Source organism: Agelaius phoeniceus, chromosome 3, assembly GCF_051311805.1.
Source record: "Agelaius phoeniceus isolate bAgePho1 chromosome 3, bAgePho1.hap1, whole genome shotgun sequence".
NCBI lineage: Eukaryota > Metazoa > Chordata > Aves > Passeriformes > Icteridae > Agelaius > Agelaius phoeniceus.
Genome location: NC_135267.1, coordinates 8,009,385 through 8,030,366, shown reverse-complemented (window position 1 = coordinate 8,030,366; position 20,982 = coordinate 8,009,385). Strand labels below are relative to the sequence as shown.

The following is a 20,982-nucleotide window of genomic DNA, read 5'->3' as shown; positions in this document are numbered from 1 at the left end:
ATTCAGTAAATCAATTTAAGAAAGGAACAGAGAAAGCAAACAGTGCTACAGTAAGAATGTTAAGTTAAAGGTAAAGAAAATCCCCTGACTGACAGTCTACAATTGTGTTACCAGAAGCTCACATCACAGCTAAAAGCTAGCATTTGTAAAATCTTTGCTTATATACCAAAAGAATCTATGAATAAAAGAAGCTAAGCTAACTCAAGAAGTTAACTATTGAAAAGAGGAAAAAAAATAAAACCTTCTAACATTTCAAGTGAGGTTTATCATGTCTTAGCAGCAGTGTTTTCCTGGTGAAATTTCCTGGTGCCCAGGATAAGGACCCACACATGTAGAAAAAACCTTAGAGGGCTTTTGATAGTTTACTGAAACTTCTACTGGCACATTTGTAAACATTCATCTAGTCCTAACCTGCACCAGCAAGACCAAATCATGCCACATGTCAATTATTTTCTTGGAAAAAGGGAATACTTGGTGAAGATAATGCTAAGTAAAACAGGGTCTTTGCTTGTACTCAAGGCCAAAGTCTTCAGGAAAAAATTTAGTGGCACTCCTGGATACTTGCTAGAAGCATTACAAGAGACAATTTTAGATAATTTTGAACTAAACAATAGACAAATCCAAAAGCAACTGGTTGTGGGTTAGTACCCAGGAAATAATAATAATAGAGATTATATCAAGTTCAGCCATGCAAGAATATCACTATTGGAGGTTTTCAAGTACAAAGTACATTTTACACATTTGTTGGAAGAAGGAGAGAGAGGAAAGAGGCCCATGCTCACAGTACTACCAAGTACTATGTTAATCCCCATTGTTTTTATAAAAAAACAACTGAGAAATATTTCTTGAAGTAGTAATTCACTGCTTCTGCCAGGAAACCAAACTGGAGAGAAAAGAGACACAGTTTTTTCAAAACTGCATCTGTGAAACTGTCTTGGAATTGTTTTCTTTTGCTATCACATTTCTGTATTACAAAGTACCAAAGAGAAGCTGGCCAGTAAGAGTCCATAGGACACTCCAAGTACTGGCATGTCTGGAAATGAGTTCTCAGCCATTGCAATGCAACCCTTTGATCCTGTCTTCAGCCTCCACCAGCCCACCCATACACAGTCATACAGGAGCACACAGAGGCTCAAACTCAGAGACAGTAGAGGCACAGAGCTACTGTTTCTACAGCCACACTGAGGGAGCATTGCTCTAATCAGAAGAGCAGTAACAGTAACAAATCAAATCTAAACAACAAAATACTACCTCTATGATGTCATCCAGCTACCACAACTTCCAATAATGTCCCTACACAGAGCAAGTTTGAAACCCTTTCCTGCACTATGGTTTTACACCTTACCACAGTTTATTTGTGGGAGATCTATTGGCTCTAAGGAAGTCTGGAGACAAAAAGGAATGTGTTACAAGTTAAGCTGATACACACTGCAACAGCAGAAATTCTTCAGAAAGTTATCTTTGCAGCAACAAAATTCCACTAATGTCTACACACTTTAACCCCCAAGTTTAAATGGATTCAGACCTTTACATTAATTCATCAAAGTGAACAGCCACCAGAAGAAGATTTATTAATGGTGTAATGAATTTCCTACAATCATCCAGGAGTTCTGACCTGCTATCTAGAAGCTCCATTTAAATTGAACATGATTAATGGGGAAGAAAAATAAAGTATTTAGGAGTAAGAATATACTACTTATTTTCCATCTCACTGATGGGCTCCTCAGACCCCAGCCCCAGTGAAAAAAAAAGCTTCCCAAGTCATAATCCTCTACAACCTATGCTGACAGGTTTCTCTCATTACAGAACACTTTCAAAGCTCTCTTTACGAAAATGCCATCTAAAACATGTTAATAAGGAACTTCACTCATGCTTTCAGACCCTTGACTCTTTCAGTAAAGATTTTCTAGGAAAGCATAAAGGTTACACCAAAATCTGTTGGATGTTGAAAAGAGTAAGATGCTCCAACAAATTGCAGACAGTGTTTTGCACAAACTCAAACAGATGCCACAAAAACTAAGAAAGCATACCAGATAAATATGCTTGCCTGTGTCATGCATCTCCTCAGGCTACTGCTGCTGAGACAGCACACTGATAGACGAAATTTTTAATCTCATATATATTAGTAGCCATGTAAGGCAACCAGAGCCAGCAAACATGAGACAGGTGTCTGAAGTAACAAAACTCTCCTCAAGCATACTAAAGAAGAATGTAAAAAAGTAAAATTGTGGAAGGGAAGACAGTTGTCTGAAAAGTTTCCCTTCCTAGGACTGACATAGCCAAAATAACCAAACAAAAAATACACTTCTCTGCAACTCAAGCTTCTAGATACCAGCAGCTATACAAGGACCAACTTTTTCTCTTGAAGTCTTTGTGAAGACAGTGATCTAAACAGACATTATCATATAAATCAGATTTGAGATCCATCTACTCCAGCATGTGCTGAGCATCAGATAGTTTGAACTATTAAAACTATTAAGTAGCACTAACTGTGGCATAGTTTATCAACTTGTGACCTCACACTTACCTGAGCAATTTGTGACCATTTGTTGTAGCAACTTCAGCAAGACTTGTCAAGATTTTAAGATACTGGCTTTCACTCTGCTGAGACAAGTGTTCCAGAACCTGCCGCAACTGAAGGATTCAAACAAAAACAATTGTATTGTGTCAAGGAGCATCAGATCAACAATAATTTATGCATTATGTAGAACACCATCACCCAAGCATTATTATAATGTATATGTATACTGTACAACCTCTAATCTAGCCTCAGTGAACATTTCATTATCATTTACAAAGATTACAGATGTGCAAAGGTACACATTCTAGTGTCAATGCATGTACTACAGGGTATTTAACATTACAGAATGTTACAAACACTGAATGCTTAACCCTGTATTATTAATTCATAAGAACAAGTTATGACATTTAAAATGTGAGTCCTGACTTGTAACACACATCCAGTTTCCTTATGCCATCACTTCCAGCTAATATGCACTGGTCATTACCCAAGATTAAGCAGAACAGCTCAGACTTGGCCACAGAAAATAATTTTCAATATATGATCACATTTTGGCAATGAGGCAGAACTATACCATGTATTAGCTAATATATTTTATATACACCCTCATTAAGATCTTGTTTTTGCACACAGCTCCACCATTACTCAGACAGATGAAAAATTTTTCTCACTTTTTTCTTCACTTCTACAATAAACAAAAGGTCTTTTTGTTACATTGTTTTAGTTCTTTCTCTTTCAATTTAAATCATCTATAACATCTCCCCTCACATCTAACACACACTTTGAGAATTCTCACCTGCATCATTTCACTCTGTAAAACTCAACCTTGCCTCAGAAATTTAAACACTGACTTGGAAATCCTCAGTGTTATAGTGGAAGTAATTGAGTTATAGAGAAAATGAAAACATCAAAAATCTAGCAAACTAAATTAAGTAAATTGGCAGCCAACACCTTACTAAATCTTTTTTTTTTTTTTTTACAGCCTGTAAGGTAGTTTACAGTCATTTTAAAACAACTAATGTATTAAAAGTCCACAGCAAGCTAAATTTACAAGGGGGAAGAGGCATCCCATACTTCATTTCCCTTACACAATTAAGAAACAAAACCTTTTTCCTTGATTTTTCTTTGCCTCAGATTGTACTGCCCCACAATAACCAAAGAAGCAAGGTGTAAGAGAACCATTAAAAAAGAAACAGAGTAGTTTCATCTACAGAAATAATAATTAAATGTAATTGTGGCTGCAATCTTTTACACTCTAATTGTACAAGACAACTTCATACAGATGAGTGCTCATACCACAGACTTTTAAGTTAATTCCAGATGATTCAGCCTCAAGACATATCCTAGAATGGATGTCTGCAGATAACGACTAAATGAAGGAAAATAGGCCCTGTTACACAAAGTTAACTGTATATATAGGATGCTCTAGGAATGCTCCTATCAGTACCTTTGTATTGAATGTCTGCTCTTTAAACTGTCTAGATCACTTTGCCAAAGTTAGAACAATAAATGAAAACAGATCCTACATTTAATTCCAAATTCTTGTGTTTAAAATTATGTGAAGAGTGCCCATTTTCCACAAGGGAAGAAAGATACCTAGTGGTCAACTACTGTGGTACTGACTGCCACTCATATTAAGCACTAAGCTCTCCCCACAGACAGAGATCCTGGCTATAACACACAGAATCCCACATTACCATGTTTTCCCGCAGATCTTCATTCTGTGTCATTTGAATTATTGTCTGGAAAAGCCGAGGATGGTACTGTATTAGGACTTCACAAGTCTCTCCATAACCACCCTAAGAAAACATTTTAATTAAAAGGAACATTAAAATTGAGAGTTAGACTATTACAGGCAGTAACGTCTATTAAGGATAACAGGTTTTTTTATCTGGAGAAATACTATTCTAAAATAATCTGAAATTCAAAAAATGTAGCGAAGTTAGGTATCCCAAAATGTTTGGGAGAAGACAGAATCCATTTTTTTCAGTATACTGGCTCACATATATCCATTCCCATTTTTCTGTTTCTTAAAACATTTTCCTACTTACCAAAATAAAGGTACAGTTGAACAGCACTTCAGCTAGCAATCATCAGAGATTAAAAACAGTGCAATATTTCATTTCACTTCCTCCTGCTGATATCTACTTAATTACACCCAGAATCTAATTATTCAGAACAAACATTTTCTAAAGGTTCATAGGACACATATCTGACTTGTTACAGGAAGAAATAGGATAAACCCATGAAAGGGTTACTTAACTTTAAAATCAATACACAAGTATAATTCCTTAGAATGTGCCTTAAACTAACTTCCCACCCTTCAGAGAAAAAATGTTTTCTGGAAAGAAAATAACTTGATTTTGTGATTTATTTGTATCAAATCTTCTTTAACACAGCTGCATTTTTAAGCAGACACCTAACACCTGAAAATGCATGAACTTCTACTCTGGGAAGATGACCATGTAATGTATTAACTGCTGCAACTTCAGGGACTCCTCTGTGAATGACAGTTGACATTATCTCAGTGAAAACCCTACATTAAAAAGATTAATTTAATTGTTTCTGGTACCAAGAAATTAAGTATTCAAAATAAACCCACCCAGATTCTGTAAAAATTAACGAAAGTCAAATCTTCAAGATCAAGGTAATGTTTGCAAGAAGTGTATGAGTCAATAATTGCAGTCTTCTGAAAGCATGTGTTTGTTTGAAAAACAAACTTTTAAGCATAGAATAAAACCAACAAAGTAAAAAGAAAGAAAACATATTGTTTTCCCCATTCTTGCTTGGCATCATGAACTTGTATACTGCATGATCTCAAACACAGTAAGATCATCACTACAAAGAAACACCAGGTGTCACTACTCACACCTAAAAAAGTTAACATAAGTTTTATGTGTAAAAATGTGCCCTAGGGATTGCAAAACTGGAGACTGAAGCAGAAACTCAAAACATTAATCATAAAAAATAACAGCTCTACCATTAAGCACACACTGGTATAGAATCATTTAGGTTGGAAAATACCTTTAAGATCATCAAGACCAAACATTAGCCTGGCACCACCCCTACATATGCTACTTAACCACATCCTCAAGTGCCATATCCACTATTTTTTTAAACATTTTTAGGGGTAGAGACTCCACCACTTCCCTGGGCAGTCTTCTCCAATGCTTTACAGCCCTTTCCACAAAGAAATTATTCCTAATATCCAATCTAAACCTCTCCTGCCATATACTGTCTTACAGGTCTGTGGCTGCAGAAAACCTTGAAACTGATCAGATTCCATGTGGCTTTATGTAATGGTAAGTCATTCTGCCATAGCAAAGAAAAAAACATCTGATGGAATTTCACAATCAAGTCAGCACTGAAATAGTATAGTGGTCTGGCACTTCTCAGTGACCAGAGCTGAGGACTTGGTTTCTTATATGCAAAGAGAAAGACTGTAAGTAACCTAACTGGATCAAGGTCCTCCTCAGACAGCCTATGAAATAAAGCTTTCAGAGTTAAACACTCCAAAAATATCCCACAGATATTTTTGGAGACACACACTCCTGCACATACACACAACTATTTCAAGTGCAAGGCACATGAGGACACCTCAGAAATTAAATATGTTGAGGTTGAAATAGTCTGAAAATACAGAAAAAAAATTAAAATAAAAATTTTATCCTGACAAATTAATGACATGCACAAAGGTAGTGTGATGTCCACTCATTCCAGTGATTTAGTTTTTTCAGCTTTCAGTTCAGTTTTCTAGTCTGATTACTAGCAAAGGTTCAAAGGCTTCCATTCAATCATGTTATTTACCCACTGACCTGCAACTGATCTGACAGAAAAAAGTGTAAGTGTTCACAAATCAAAAAAAGTCACTTTAGGAAGTAGTACAAGCAGTAGGTGATGAGGAAATTGTTTTGCAGTTGAAAATGTCACATTACTTGGAAATATGTAAGAATTTTGTTCCTCGTTCAGATATGGAAATTTCTTTGAAAAGTAAGAGCCATCACCATGTAAGTTTTGTTTGTTTTTGATAGCAACATCTCCTCAAGAGAAAAGAAAATCTATTATTTGAGATTTTAAAAAAATCACTCATTTCTGCATGCCTTTACCTCTTGTTAATAGGTAAGCACCTAAATTGTGTATTACCATTATACCAAGGATTCCAAAACTTTCTAGTCAAATGGAGTTCTGGAAACTCTTTCTCATGATTCTTGCATCTGACTTATGCAAAGGGTAGAAATTATGAACCTGCCTATAGGATCAATTTCATTATTAAAATTACGTTTTGCACTTGTTTTGCCAAAGGACTACCATCTTTTAGAGGCCTTAAGAATGAGAAAAGGTAATAATGATCAGGTGACACTGTAGTAAGTCAGAGAAATTCACTGAAAAATTGTTGCTAACTTAATACCTGTACACAGAGATCCAGTGGAGTAACGCCGTTCTTGTCCGGTAAATATTTGGCTCCTCTCATCAAAAGAATTTGTGCAGTGTCTCTCTGACCATGGCTATTCAAAAGAGAAGAAAGACAGTTAAGAGAGCATTTATGATCTGAGTCATAAATCTGTCTTTATTGCATCTAACAAACAAAACCAACATAAGCTAGAAGAAAACAGTTACTGCAAAAGAGTAGTGCAAAATTCAGGCTATTTATGAAGTCAGAGTCACTCTCATCATTCAGAAATGATTCATCTTAGCCTTGCCTCAAATATTTATGAGCTGCATTTCCTGCAAAAAGAGAGCTCTTTCTCAATTTACATCCTAATTTACTTCACAGAGGAAGTTATCTTTGCCAAGTTCTTTGCTCACTTCTACCATATGTGGGGGAAAACAATCTAATTGTGCTTTAATCATCAATAAAATATTAGCAACATATTTTTATTGATAATTCTATTTTTGTACAAGAGATAAATACATCACTCAAATGGCTCTAATTTCTATCTATAATGTCTTGCATAGCCTCTAGAAGTCATGATTTTTACTTTTGCATTCAAAGTCTATTCACTAATCTGCTTATAGGTTGTATAGGACCCTTAGTTCCATCGAGTAAAAAAATTCCCAACATGCCAGCATTGCCTAGAAAAAAGAAAAACCAACTATTTATACCTCTCAACACTTTCCCAAATCCTTTCTTCTGAAAAAATGAGATATTGAGTACCGGTGATCAGAGATTTACTTCATTAAAAACACATGGAACAATTACTTGAATATTGCCTTCACTAGCATTCAGTGCACATACTGCCAAACATAACAGAGAAGCATCTAAAGGGTGAAATGAAAGACTGATAAAAAAAAGACATAGCAATTAAAGTTACAGATACAGGTTTTTTCAGGGAAGTTTTAATCCTCAAGCTTGTTTGCAGTACACCCTTTACACCAATGGATACAAGTATTTGGCATCCTGGAACATACAAGAGGCTGCCTGCATCCTCAGGCACTGATGGGTGCAGTCTATCAGTTCAGAAAGTGCACAGGTAAAGTGACAACTAACAGCTGAGGGCCAAGAGGGAGCTTCACTCAATATTCTCTCACTAACTCACAGATGAGTGCTCCTCAGTCCTGTCCTTCCAGCCCAGGAAGCCAACAGGTTAATCTAATGTACCAGACTTTATCCCAATGCAAATAAACACTAAAGGTCAGAAAGGAGCTAAGACTAATGGCCTGCTTGCAGCATCTTCACTGTAATTCTCTAGACTAAGGGCACAACCCAACACATTGACAAAACTGGTGCTTCAGACTCAGACTTTGAATACTGATACCCTCCCTGCAGCTACCACCTGCCACTGCTACCACATCCTGCCCTCCCTGTCATCAGGAACCTACAACCTTTCTTTCCAGGTTTGCTGTAGCACACACCCTGTTCATTCTATCCTGCCAAATGCTCTATTTGGTAATTCTAAGGAATATCACTCCTGTACTTGCCACATTCCCTTCTTGTGAAAAACCTCCAAGCCACGACAAGCTGCTTACTTCTTTTAAAGTGTGTACAAATACCAGTCCCTAAATCAATTACCAAGGCTAGCAGCTATTTATTCTCCACTTCCCTTCTTAACTGCCACAAGTCAACACTCCAGAGACCACAGCTCCCAGAATGTAACTCTTAGCAGACCAGCAGGTCAGTCCATTTCTCCTTTTGCTTATAGTAACAGTTAATCTTAGGTGAACTATTTAACCTGTAATCAAAGCACAGGGATTGCAAAACTTGTACATGTTTCTAACAAATTGCAGAAATGCTCTAATTAAAACAAAAGATCATTTATCATATGCGTTTAATTTTGAAATATAACTATCAAGAAAGCATAATTGATCAAAGCAACAATGTGATTTTAATTCAATATTGTAACTTTGACACATATATGCACATTTCATGTATACTGTAATACCATACTGTACGTTAAGGAATAGCCAAACTTGCCTTATAAAAGGTTCTGGTTTTAGTGTACTCAAAATAATATAAGTTGGCAGAATTCATTTTTTCAGAAAAGGGTTCAGCAGTCATCAATTTATGACTCATGCTAGAACATGAACAGGTATGTGTTTAACATGTCTGTTAGAAAGAGGTACATAAGCATGCAGTACTAACCTAAGTATTTAGGTAAGACACTAAACTACACTCAAAAATGAGACAAGATTAAACACCAGTCAGCTGTTATATTTCCTATATTTTGCAATTTCTAATCAGTTATTGCAAAAAGGTAAAAAATATTTTTAGGTTAGTATTCAAAAGTTAAAAGTATATAACCTGCAAGCAAAATAAAGCGGAGTTGCCCCAGAAACATTCGGCCTGTTTATGTCTGCACCGCTGTCCAGCAAGCACTGCACCGTCTACAAGAGAACAAAACATCACCTTTAGAAAAAGAGCAGTGGAAAACCCTGCTGGCTTGCAAATATTTAGTGCATGTCTAAAATATGAAAACATTGACCAGACTCTCAAATAACTTGTGTTGTATTTCAGTCACATAAATTTTCTATATTTATAGGTAACTGTTTTTCAGAATTTGGCCTTCTAAAATCCAGCAATGACAAACAACAGAAAGGATCTAGACAGAATTACAATTTATTCTTTTTAGTAGTAAATAGTTCTAGTGGCAATCTGTATAACTCTATAGGGCTCTAATGCAGTTCAAGTAAAGTATCCAAACTTATACTCTGAATATAAATAGTCAGCCCTAATGCAAGGCCAGACATAAAAATTATTCACACAGATCAATAATGGAAGAGTTTATTTGAACTTGTTTACTTCTAAAGTTAAACTGTAACTGATCCAACTCTGTTTTCATTTTTTATTCACAGTAAATTAATATTTCAGATTTCAAAATCACATAATAGCTTACACAATTATGAATTAAACATATTCTGAAAAATAAGGCAAAACATTTTCAAACATTTAACATTACATAAAAACTTGATATTAACAAGCCAATAACAGCACTGCAGAAGAGCTGAACAGCATACAGTAAGTCATCTCAACTCCCATAGGCACTGAGATCAATCAGCTCCACAAGAATAAATTGCTCCCAAAGAAGTGCATGCAGTCAATACTAAGACAAACAACAGCATTCTTCACACTTGTAGCCATTATCATGTGCATTACTACTCTGAAGTTTATAACAAAACCACAACAACTTTGAGGCGTTACCAAGTTCTTCACAAATCAATTGTGTTCATACAGGTTAGAAACTTACTGTCTTGTGTCCATTTTGACAAGCTACATGAAGGGCTGTCTGTCCCATGGCATCTTCAACATCTACATTGCTGACGTGCTGAACAAGATCATGAAGCAATTCTGTTCGTCCATTGACAGCCAACCAATGAATCTAAATACAAAATGATGACACATACCTTTAGCAATGGTGTATATATATACCATAAAAATTATTTCAAGCCTGGCTGTATTATTGTCAACACTTTCACAAAGAGAAGCTTTGCATAATATTAGGAGAAGCTTTGAACAATACAATCATATGCTTAGGTATTTTGATCACATTTTTTGATTCTTGATGGACACACAGCAGCTTGGTTTGATGTGTAAGATAGCAAAAGCTTAAAAACCAAGAATCTCCAAGTTCTTCATTCATTTTATGAACATCGTGATAATTAATAGCACTTACTGCAGTCAAGCCTTCATTATTACAAATGTTGACATCTGCACTGTATTCCAGCAGCTTGCTCATACATTTTTTCTGGCTGTAAGCAAAAGAACACATTAAAATCCAGTCAGGGAAAATCACTTACAAAGACTAAATATCTTCTTAGAGCTCCACTAACTCTAATTTATGATTGTTCTAAGCATAACAGGTGGTTCCAATTTATAAAGAGTACAGTACTGAGCATGTGAAAGAGAGAACTGATCTTCACAGAGTCTCAGACAGTGCAAGGGTAGCAAACAACAACATAGAGCTAAAATCATAGCTGCTTTTGTGGAAAGTGCAGAAGCACTTAACCACTACTCTAACAGTTTCAGCTCTGCATGAACTACCCTTTCAAGACAAAAAGCTTGAGTTCAGCTAATAGAAGTCCATGAAGTTCACCGTTGCCTGTACATGTCAGTGGACATTGTTACAGTACGCCACTAAATCATTACCTAGTGAGACAGTCATTGTAAAACTATGCAAATCCTTGTTAAGTACAAGCACTTTCTTAATAAAAGTAGAGGTATTTTTTCCTAATTCATGTTTTGTTTGGTTTTTTAACATTTTTAATGCTCTAAGTGCTTTACCTTTACAAATTTATTTTGCTTTTCCTTTTTATTTGGTACCTTTCACACCCTTCTTATAACTCATTTCCACATAACTGTCTCCTGTGTGCTTTTCTGCATTTCATCATAAACCATTTGCCTGCTTCTTTCCCCTCCTACAAATAGACCTCACACATACCCAGAAGCCACTAAACACTACCACCTCCTCACCTGAAGTACCAGCTGTGATACAATTCAGTTATTGTATCACACATATGTCCTAAAAAGAAAAAAGAGAACATTACCTTCACAGCTGCATGTTTTCACATACTACAGTTCCAGAAGTAGGATCTTAAAAAGGTACCTGCTTGCTGGTTTAGAGTTCTTTCTCTGCCTCTCTCCTAACACTGTGCCAATTTTGTATTCCTTTTCTTGCAGGAAAAATTTTCTTAGAGACACTATCTCAGAAAAATCAGAAGTCTCTGACCCCCTCCAAGCCCTACAAAACCTCTTCTTACTCAGCTAACTGGAAGGTGAACGGATCCCTTGTTCAATTACTGTTGTAAGAATCATTATGCCCCTGTGTCACAAACACATTTTACGAAAAATCCTTTCCTTAGGATTTAGAAGCTGAGAGGCCTCAGGAACAAAATGTAAACAATAATTATATTGTTGTATTCCACAACAAAACTGCTGTGGAATGCAACAGGTGCATCTTTGATTGGTCTCCTGTGGTTGTTTCTAATTAATGGCCAAACACAGTCCAGCTGTCTCAGACAGTGTGGTCACTCACAAGATTTTATTATCATTCCATTTCCATTCTTTTCCTTTCCTTTCAAGCCTTCTGATGAAATTCCTTCTTCTATTCTTTTAGTATGGCTTTAATAAAATATATATCATAAAATAATGAAACCAGCCTTCTGAAACATGGAGTCAACATTCTCGTCTCTTCCCTGGTCCTGGGACCCCTTTGAACACCACCACACCCCTGATTAACAGAAAACACTAAAATGACTGGTACTGGAATTGGTATTTCAGACATGACTTACTATTTATAAAATATTACTCTGTGAATACTCAAAATAAGGATTTTAACCTCCATGTTCTCTATTTTCAAAAGTGAAAACCAAAGGCATTTTTTTAACTATGCAAAAATATTACAGAACATGCCAGCTCAAGTGCATTAGGCAAAAATTTTTTAAGAGTTTAAAGATTTTAAAAACTTACCCATTCCTTGCTGCTAAATGGAGTGGAGTACATCCTGAGATGTCCTGATAGTTTGGATTTGCTCCTTTTTTTAATAATAGAACAAGGCATTCAACTGATCCACAGCTAAAAGAAAATAAGAAAGGGTAAAACTGTAACAAGGATATTTACCAATCGATACTGGCATAAAGACAACAGCAATATTATGTACAGATCACACTCACTAGAACATCTTGACATAAAATTGTTTTACACCCTCATAATTCAGGCTACACAAAGCTAAAGGATAGTCACTTAATGCAGTGAGAAGTGACCAAATATAACTGGTAGCAATGAATAAATGCCAGCCTTCTCTTTGATTTTAATGACTTTAAAACACAACAGTGAGTCTTTAGGACTGTTAATTCTTTAAACTATAAACAAAACTATTTAAGTTTTGCTTTCAATTTCCTCTCACCTCCCTCATCCCTAATCTATTAACAGGCCCGAATTTTCCATTAGAGATTTTGGGGCTTGTTATGCTTCTGTGTCTGGAAGTTATGTTTAGAAGTTTGAATATCAGGAAAATTCTAAAACTTGTACAAATATTTATTTGCTAGTACAAATATTTCTTTGCTAGCAATTTTGAACCTGTAAGAAAGAGCTGAACTCTTTTACTTTACATAATATAGCAGCTTTTCAGGATAACCAATGTCACTAAGAGGACAAAAACTCTGCATTACATATTTATCTTGCTCCTGAAGAGGAAGAGCTGATTGAAAAGATAAATAGAGTACTTTTGTATCTGTTGCAACCAGCTAATCAATTTTTACAAATCTTCCCACATCAGAACTGCTACACAACAACCCAAAGAAACTGAAGACTAACTGTACAGTATGCTGCAAAACCAGCAGCTTGATGACCCCTTTGTGACCCAATAACTAAATCAAGATAAAAGACAATCCAGAAACTAAGTGTAACACAACTTCTTGTATCTTTAGAGTCAGGAACTACCATGTATTTTCAAATATAATTCTAAAAGATATGCTAAAAATTTGCTTGTATTTTTGTAAGTACTTCCTTAAGTAAATTTTATATAAGCACTATGTAATTCTTAGATGAAATAGTTGGGAAACAGCTATTTCTAATAGTCTGTTTAAGAAGTTGGAATTTCCACCTTTACTGTGACCAAATACTGGTATATATATGCAGTACTACTACCATTTCCTTTTTTTTTCTTTTTGCACTTTTTCAACCGTTTAAATGTAAGAACTTTCAATATATTTAAAAGGGGAGATAAATACAGAGCATTCATTCATCAGTTTAAAGTTTAGTTTCCTGAAAGGTCATGTCAAACACTATCTGGTTAATTTCTATTTATATGATGGTAACCTGTCTGTTTCTTGGCAGAGTTACATTTAAATGGAGTCATCCCATTGAAGAGCTATACAAACAATAAATAATGTAGATCAAAATTTGCACTGAAGCCCTCTAGCCAGGATACAAAATTTATTAGAAGTGAGCTCCTGAGTTATATTCCCTTTAGTTATGGTCACATGAAGTACTTTGGATCAGCTGCTTCCCAACAAACATCCAAACACCTCCCACTGTTTTAGAATACCTCAAAAACAATCAGCACCTGCAAATGAGAGTTCTCAGGCCTCTACAAAGGCAAGAGTAACCCAGCTATACAGGATGCACATCGTGGCTCCATTTTTTTTAAAAGACTTGAGATTTCACAGAAAGGTAAAAAAGTAGCTAGCCAGACTTCCTTCACTGGAATTTGGAGAGCCATTTGATACCATGTGTAAAATCCTCCTTATGAGGCAGGGACATTACTAGGAAGAACAAACAAGATACAAAAAGTGTGAAAACAAAATGTTAACTGACACTATAGAGTTTTCCAGCTTACATTGGTGCCTTAGATTTGTGGCAATATTTTCATTGTTAACTTCTGGACTGGACTCAAGTAAGTCTTACTTTGCTGCAATATGGAGCAAACTTCTCTTCACACGTCCAAAGGCATAATTCACATCAAATTTTGAATTTGACAGCAGCTCTGAGACAGACCTTCAAATAGAAAAATAATTTCTTAATTTTAAAATAGCTCACAGTATTCAAGCAAAGTTCATACTCTAAGTTGTACACAAGTACTCTATTTCTTTACTTAATCACTATTTCTTTTCCATACAACTAATTACTAAGAGATCACATAGTTTTTAAGCATTTGCTGATTAAGAATACCTTTCCATTTCTTACTATACATAAAAAATGAACTGTGACACTGGGTAACTGTTTCAAACTAGTAAGTAAGTATGTAAACTAGTAAGAATTAGACCAAACAACCAAATAACTTCTTTACAAATACTAAAAACAAGCATTTCAACAGCTTTGGTTTAAACAAAATATAAATTCCCATTTTCCCCCTTATCACAATCATCCCAACCACATATCCAACAGTTTTCCCAAACATAGGCAAAGTTCAGAGGGAACACTGGTATGTGAAATCATGATGATGAAGTAGAAGGATATAAGATCAGGATAAAAAATTTAAATAGGACCTTTCAACTTCCAGTAATGGGCTGATCACATAATTTAAAACCCTTGCATGGGATCTCAAAATACTACATAGCAGAACAAATGTTTATCCTGGCTGGAAAAGCAGCTTTCTCTTGCAGTAAGAGTTACTGACTGCTTCCCTACAAAAATTCATGTGAAGGAAGCATCACTTAGCTGCATTATACAGCCTCTGGTTCCAAGCACTTTGAGGACAACTCAGTAAGAGAAACAGCTGAGGAATTCCAGATGTCGAATGAGACTAAGAGCTTCTATGTCACCCATAAATAAACACTCAGAATTAAGACACAGTTACAAAACCACACTTTTTTTCTTATCCTATGACAAATTTTCCCATGTGCCTCAACAGAACAAATCCCAGTTCCGATCTATGGCATAAATCAAACCAGGTAAAATTAAGCTGAGATGCACACAGTCAGTGACAACTCAGCAATTCAGCAGCTGGACTTCTGAGAGTGCTTTAGGAGCTAGGACTTCAGCAAACAGGCTGGGTTTTTCAGACCTTAAAAAAAAGAAAAGGTAAATTTAAAGAAGCTCTTACCTGTGCTGGTCAGCCATAACCATCGGCATCAGTGTATAGACAGCAGTTTCATTATCTGGGAAGAAATTTAATTACTCTGTTACCATAAAGATATCTTTTATGTAAAATAAATGTATGTAGCAACACTTATTTACATTTTTAAGTGTCCACTTGAAATAGATATTTTTTTACAGAGATTCTACACACACAAAGTTTCATTATAAAGAAAAAGCAATCACATTTTTTTAGATAAAAGAGAGAATTAACAGAATCGTAATATATGAAATACCAATGTGGCTTTTTTTCTTTTACAAAGTAAAAAATACAGAATTTTCAGTGGAGTATCAGTTTCTTTGAATTGACAATTCTGTTAACTAAATCCAAATTTTTAAGAGATGTGCATTAAAAAACCCAAACAAAACAAAACTATTTAACTATTTAATTTTAAAAAGAAGGAAGTTTCCTGTCTTCCAAGGTGACTTCCATAGTCCTGAGACTATGATTTTGTAGTAGTGACTTTTTTTAATTACTTCATAACCATTTCACTTTGTCTCTATACTTGAATACCTGAGTGCAATAAATTTCATTTTACTTTTTAATCTCTAATAAGTTTCATATTTCACACTTGAAAGGAACAAAAAAAGGCCAGAAGACAAAGATCCATGTCAGTGATGGGAACACACTGACATTCAGCCACACAGACTCTGTCATCACTACTGCTGCAAATGCCAGCTATCTGCATGGCTGTGATGAGCCTGTTTGGTCACTTACAGACTTCCTGAAATAAAATACTATTTTTAGAAGATTAATTTGACAAAACTTAAAATCTTTTAACATATAATAATTAGGAATGGTTTTAATGCGCATTAATTTTTTCTTTTATTATGGACAATTATTGTAATTCTTCCCTTCAACAAGCTGCCCATTTTTGAGAGTACAATCTCCATAGATTGTTCATGTAGATACCAACTTATGACAGGAGGGGCTATGCTTTCTGATAACCCAGGTATATGGCTTCAGGATATGGAAATACAGGACTGTTCTCACAAAATTTTATTTTCAAGTTTTTGTTCAACACCTTCATCAATCGAAAGTTACAAAGCAACCAAGAATGGGAAGAATTAAACCAGTCCCAAACAAGCATAGTACCTCATGTCTTTTACAGATCATGCTCCACATATTCACTGCTTCCACTAGGTAGGCAAGGTGACATTTACTGTATTTATTTTAAATAAAGATTCTTCAGAATTATGAAGTAGAATCCAAGAAGTTGTTATCATGCTGCAGCTGTGCTATTTGTTGTTATTATTGTTCTACACTGTCTCAAGGTTACTGCTGCTATCAGCTAGTTGAAGTTGTGTGTCCCTAGCTAACAAAAGAAAGAAGCAATGCTTCTTTCTAACAATCTATTATTATTATTACCTTTGAACACTGGAGAGAGATAAGTCAAATTCAAATCACATTTCATCAGCTATAAAATTTTTAAAACTAAATTTTAAAAAATCAGCATTGCTTATAGCAAACACATGGTGCAAGAGACACAAGCCTCTCAAAACACCAAGTTATGATTAAGCATTGCAGAGAGTCACCAACCATCACCAAGCTCAAGTTTGAACTATCTACAAATTGTTTCTTATGGCAGAGTTCTGTGAGCATCAAAAAACTCCATCTCCAACACACACTCCTGGAATTTGACTGCTGGGGAAAGAACAAGCTGGGAGGGAGGGGACACAGAGAGAAAGAATCCTGAAACAAAATTAAATAGATGCTAAATAAATATCAATTGTGAAAAATATTAGAGCACTTTTTCAAGATCTATCCATGATTAGCTCCCAGTATACACAAACTAAAAAAAAAAATAAAAAATCTCGAGCTCTGTTTCAAAGAGCTCTGGGCAGGAAGATAAAGCTTTCCAAACGAAACAAAAAACCAAACTTAAGAACGTCAACTAAATTTAAACATTACATCCTTATATATTTCCACAACCAGGCCCTATACAAGACACCAAAAAAGGGTGAAAAAAATTTTTAAATATATCAGCACACTTAATTGAAATGCTTAATATTGATTCTAACTATATTTAACTATATTGCAAGTGCAGTGATCTAGAAAAAGTCAATAGTTAAATACAAGTGTAGCTGGGCCATAACAGGCATTTATGGCAGAGTTACAAAACCAAGCTTTTTGCTATTCTATTAACAGAAATTACACTGTGGAGCACATGCAGACTTTCCCAGAGTTTTTCTGTAAGAAGTAATTAAGAGGGTGTGGGACTAAGGAGCTTTTATGGCTATCTTTGGTGATTATTTTCTCTAGTAATAAAAAAAAACCTCCAAATGGCACAAACTGCATGACAGCAGGTAGAGAAAAAGCATTATACACCTCATGGACTCACCGAACTTATTTGCTTGCTTTTCAAATCTTGATCATATAAAGACCAAAAAAAGGTACACCAAGCATAGTGTCACAGCTTTGGGCTGCAAGACCTAGTTTTCAGGCACTGAGCCTGAATAGTAGCATCCAGAAATTTGTGTGCAGCCTCTCACATGTCCACAAAACAGTTGCTGAAGGATACTTTGGGAGAGTGATAAAAAAAAAAAGTTCTACTTGGAAGCTCAGGGTATTCACTGGCACTGGACTCAGGTGTTAAGACTTGCTTTAAGAAAAAAACCACTAGAAATTCATCATTCTAGAATCCTGCCCTGGCAAGATACACTGACTACTTTATTTCCTCAGAGATACCATCATGAAGTTGGCAGAGATCACAATCTCAGAGAAATGTCAGTACTGTGCACATCATACCCTAGTGGCTATGGCATATGCAGTGGAAGTTTAATACTTCCATTTATTGGGATTTATTGCCTTCTTCAGCATAAGTAAATTCAAACATACATCTCAATTTCCTGTGAGAGAACCATGACTCTCACTTTAAGGATGGAGGGGTAAACAATGTATCTTTCAAATTAAAGTTATTCAAATACAGTGGGGGTAAAGAGGGGGAGTCATAATTCAAGAAGCCAGACACAGCACACAACAACCCACCAAACTACATATTATCCTAGACCAGTGTGGAATATTCCAAGCTGATCCTGTCAGTACATGTTTGGAACAATATACTACAAGCCAAACCTGCTTCTCAAGAAGAGTTTGGGCAGACCTGCATGAACCTAAGGAACACCAAGGTCAAGAAAGAAAATCCCTAACGAGCTAAGACAGACCCAAAGTTGGATGGCCATTGAACAGAGACCTTCTTGCAATGCAGTTTGACACTTCAGTGTGGAAAGCTTTAAGGCCATTTATCTCCTTATATCAGTCCCACTGATTCATTTCATGCAATTCCTAAGGAATGCATAGAACTCACACTCCTTCTGCACTACAGGATGACAGAAGTACTTGTTCCAAAGGTCTCAGGGCTTGCACTTGCACTGCCATTCCACAGACATAACTACCTATAAAGTGTAAGATAAAATTTCCCAAGATGTGAAGAAAACAGACAAAATTCATAATCAATTTGCCTACATTAGTACTGAAGTAAATTTAAAGCAGCTCCAACTGATACAGGTTGTGCAAAGTGTTATTCATATTAGCATCTTCAATCAGTTAAACCGGTGCTACTCCATTATTTCTGTAAGTCTAAGCTTAAGTTAATAGTATTACATCCATTTGCACTGCTGCCATTCAAAGGCTTGCAAGCAGCAGCAAAATCTGCCTGAAACTTGCCTGTCAAGTGAAATTTATGAGCAACTGCACTGCAAGACACTGGAACTGACAGGTGACAATAAGTGAAGGGTGTAGTAGCACAGTTCAGCAGGACACCAGGAAGTCCAAAGAGGGAATACACAGAAAAACCAGAATATGACTTCCTGTCCTCCACCACTGGAGATGAAAGCCGGCAGACAGGCAGCCAAGAGCTCATCCATTAAAGTAAACACTGAAGAAAGCAAAGTGACCGCACATGACTCACAAGAACAGGAATTCTGCACGTCCAAGAGTTTTACAGTTAGTCCTCCCAAAAACTGGACCTGGCTGGAACAACAAACCACTTGCCGTAAGAGCCTGAAGCTCTGCTTTCAAATCCATCCTGATATGGGGGACCAGCACCCATGTAGAAGTGGTTTAGAGCCAAAAAAAATTAGGCGGTGACGGGTGACAGCGACTTACAATACCTTTTCAAACAAAATTCAGCACCGCTAAAAGACAAAAAAAAAAAGCAAACCAAAAAAAAACCCCACGAAGACTTTTCATCGCTGCTCTGTCATCGACGAGGCACCTGGCGAAGGATTTAGCAGCGAATGCAGCCGGTGTCCGGCACCCCGCGGACCCGCTCGCCGGGCTCAGGGCGGCAGCCCCGGCAGGGATCCCCCGCGCCCGCCACGGAGGCAGCGGGGGAAGGAAGGGGAGCCGCTGTTGCTGTCAGCACCGCAAACAAACAAACGGAGCCCGTCAGAGGCGGAGAGAGCCCGTTCCCATCCTCCCCAGCCGCCTCAACTCATCCCCGCCGGCCCGGGCGCGGAGGCCGCCTGGACCGACCGCTCTGTCAGGGCCCTGCTCCTACCGTCCGGCAGCTCCACGGTGCGGGCGCGGCGCAGGGACCTGGTCAGCCGGTTGAGCTGCTCCATGGCTCTCTCCATCCTCGGAGCGGCCAGCCCGGAGCCGCGGACACCCCTCGCTGCCACCGCCCGCCCCCACTCAGCCCATCGCGGCGCTGGCGGCGCCGAGGCCGCCCAGGCCGCCGCCACCCCGGGATCCTGCGCGCATGCGCGGGGCGGAGCTGGGGGCGGTGGCGAATTCCCTCAGTTTGCTTTTCCCCCAAGGAAGGAAAGGGGTGTGGGCGATGGGTTTTCAAACTCATGGAAAATGGGTCTTTAAACGTCTGCTTGTTATAAATAAAAATAAAAATGTGATGCTTTTTGAAGCCGCCCCTGCCCGGTGATCCTGCCCGTGCGGGCTCGTTTCCCCGGAAGCACGGCAGGGAATGGGGCTGCAAACGCACCTCAGCGGGACAGAATGACAGAACCGATCAGGTTGGAAAAGACCTCTGAAATCATCGAGTCCAACCTATGACTGAACACCACCATGTCAACTAGACTGTGGCACCAAGTGCCGCACCCAGAATTTTCTTAAACACCTCCAGGGATGGTGACTCTGCCTCCCCCTTGGGCAGCCCGTTCCAATGCCTCATCATCCTTTTTGTGAAGAACTTCTTCCTAACGTCTGGCCTAAACCTCCCCTGGTGCAGCTTAACACTATGTCCTCTCATCCTGTCGTGGTTGCCTGGGTGAAGACACCAATCCCACCTGGCTACAACCTCCTTTCAGGTGATAATGTCACCCCTGAGCCTCCTTTTCTCCAGGCCAGACAACCCCAGGTCCCTCAGCTTCTCCTCACAGGACTTGTGCTCCAGGACCCTTCACCAGCTTCACTGCCCTTCTAGTGCCAGCACAAAATCTATAGACACTTGGAACTGTGCAAGGAAACAACTACCAGCATGAGCCTGTCAATTCA

The 20,982-nt window shown here is 37.4% G+C and overlaps 1 protein-coding gene across 3 annotated transcripts in view; it reads right to left on the bottom strand.

Moving 5' to 3' along the window:
- Positions 1-20,247, bottom strand: part of HACE1 (HECT domain and ankyrin repeat containing E3 ubiquitin protein ligase 1) — a 52,881-nt gene extending 32,634 nt beyond the window's left edge. Inside the window, exons 1-10 of one of the 3 annotated variants that reach the window (XM_054629861.2) lie at positions 20,033-20,247; positions 15,499-15,553; positions 14,361-14,450; positions 12,423-12,527; positions 10,630-10,705; positions 10,204-10,335; positions 9,261-9,343; positions 6,930-7,026; positions 4,219-4,320; positions 2,528-2,634 (exon numbers count right to left, since the gene is read on the bottom strand). In XM_054629861.2, the coding sequence (XP_054485836.2) occupies positions 2,528-2,634; positions 4,219-4,320; positions 6,930-7,026; positions 9,261-9,343; positions 10,204-10,335; positions 10,630-10,705; positions 12,423-12,527; positions 14,361-14,450; positions 15,499-15,553; positions 20,033-20,108 (923 nt within the window). In that variant the 5' untranslated portion in view covers positions 20,109-20,247. Of the gene's footprint in view, positions 1-2,527; positions 2,635-4,218; positions 4,321-6,929; positions 7,027-9,260; positions 9,344-10,203; positions 10,336-10,629; positions 10,706-12,422; positions 12,528-14,292; positions 14,451-15,498; positions 15,554-20,032 lie in introns of those variants that run through there. The other 2 variants (XM_054629862.2, XM_054629863.2) reach the window with 2 other exon arrangements.
- Between the last annotated feature and the right edge of the window lie 735 nt (positions 20,248-20,982).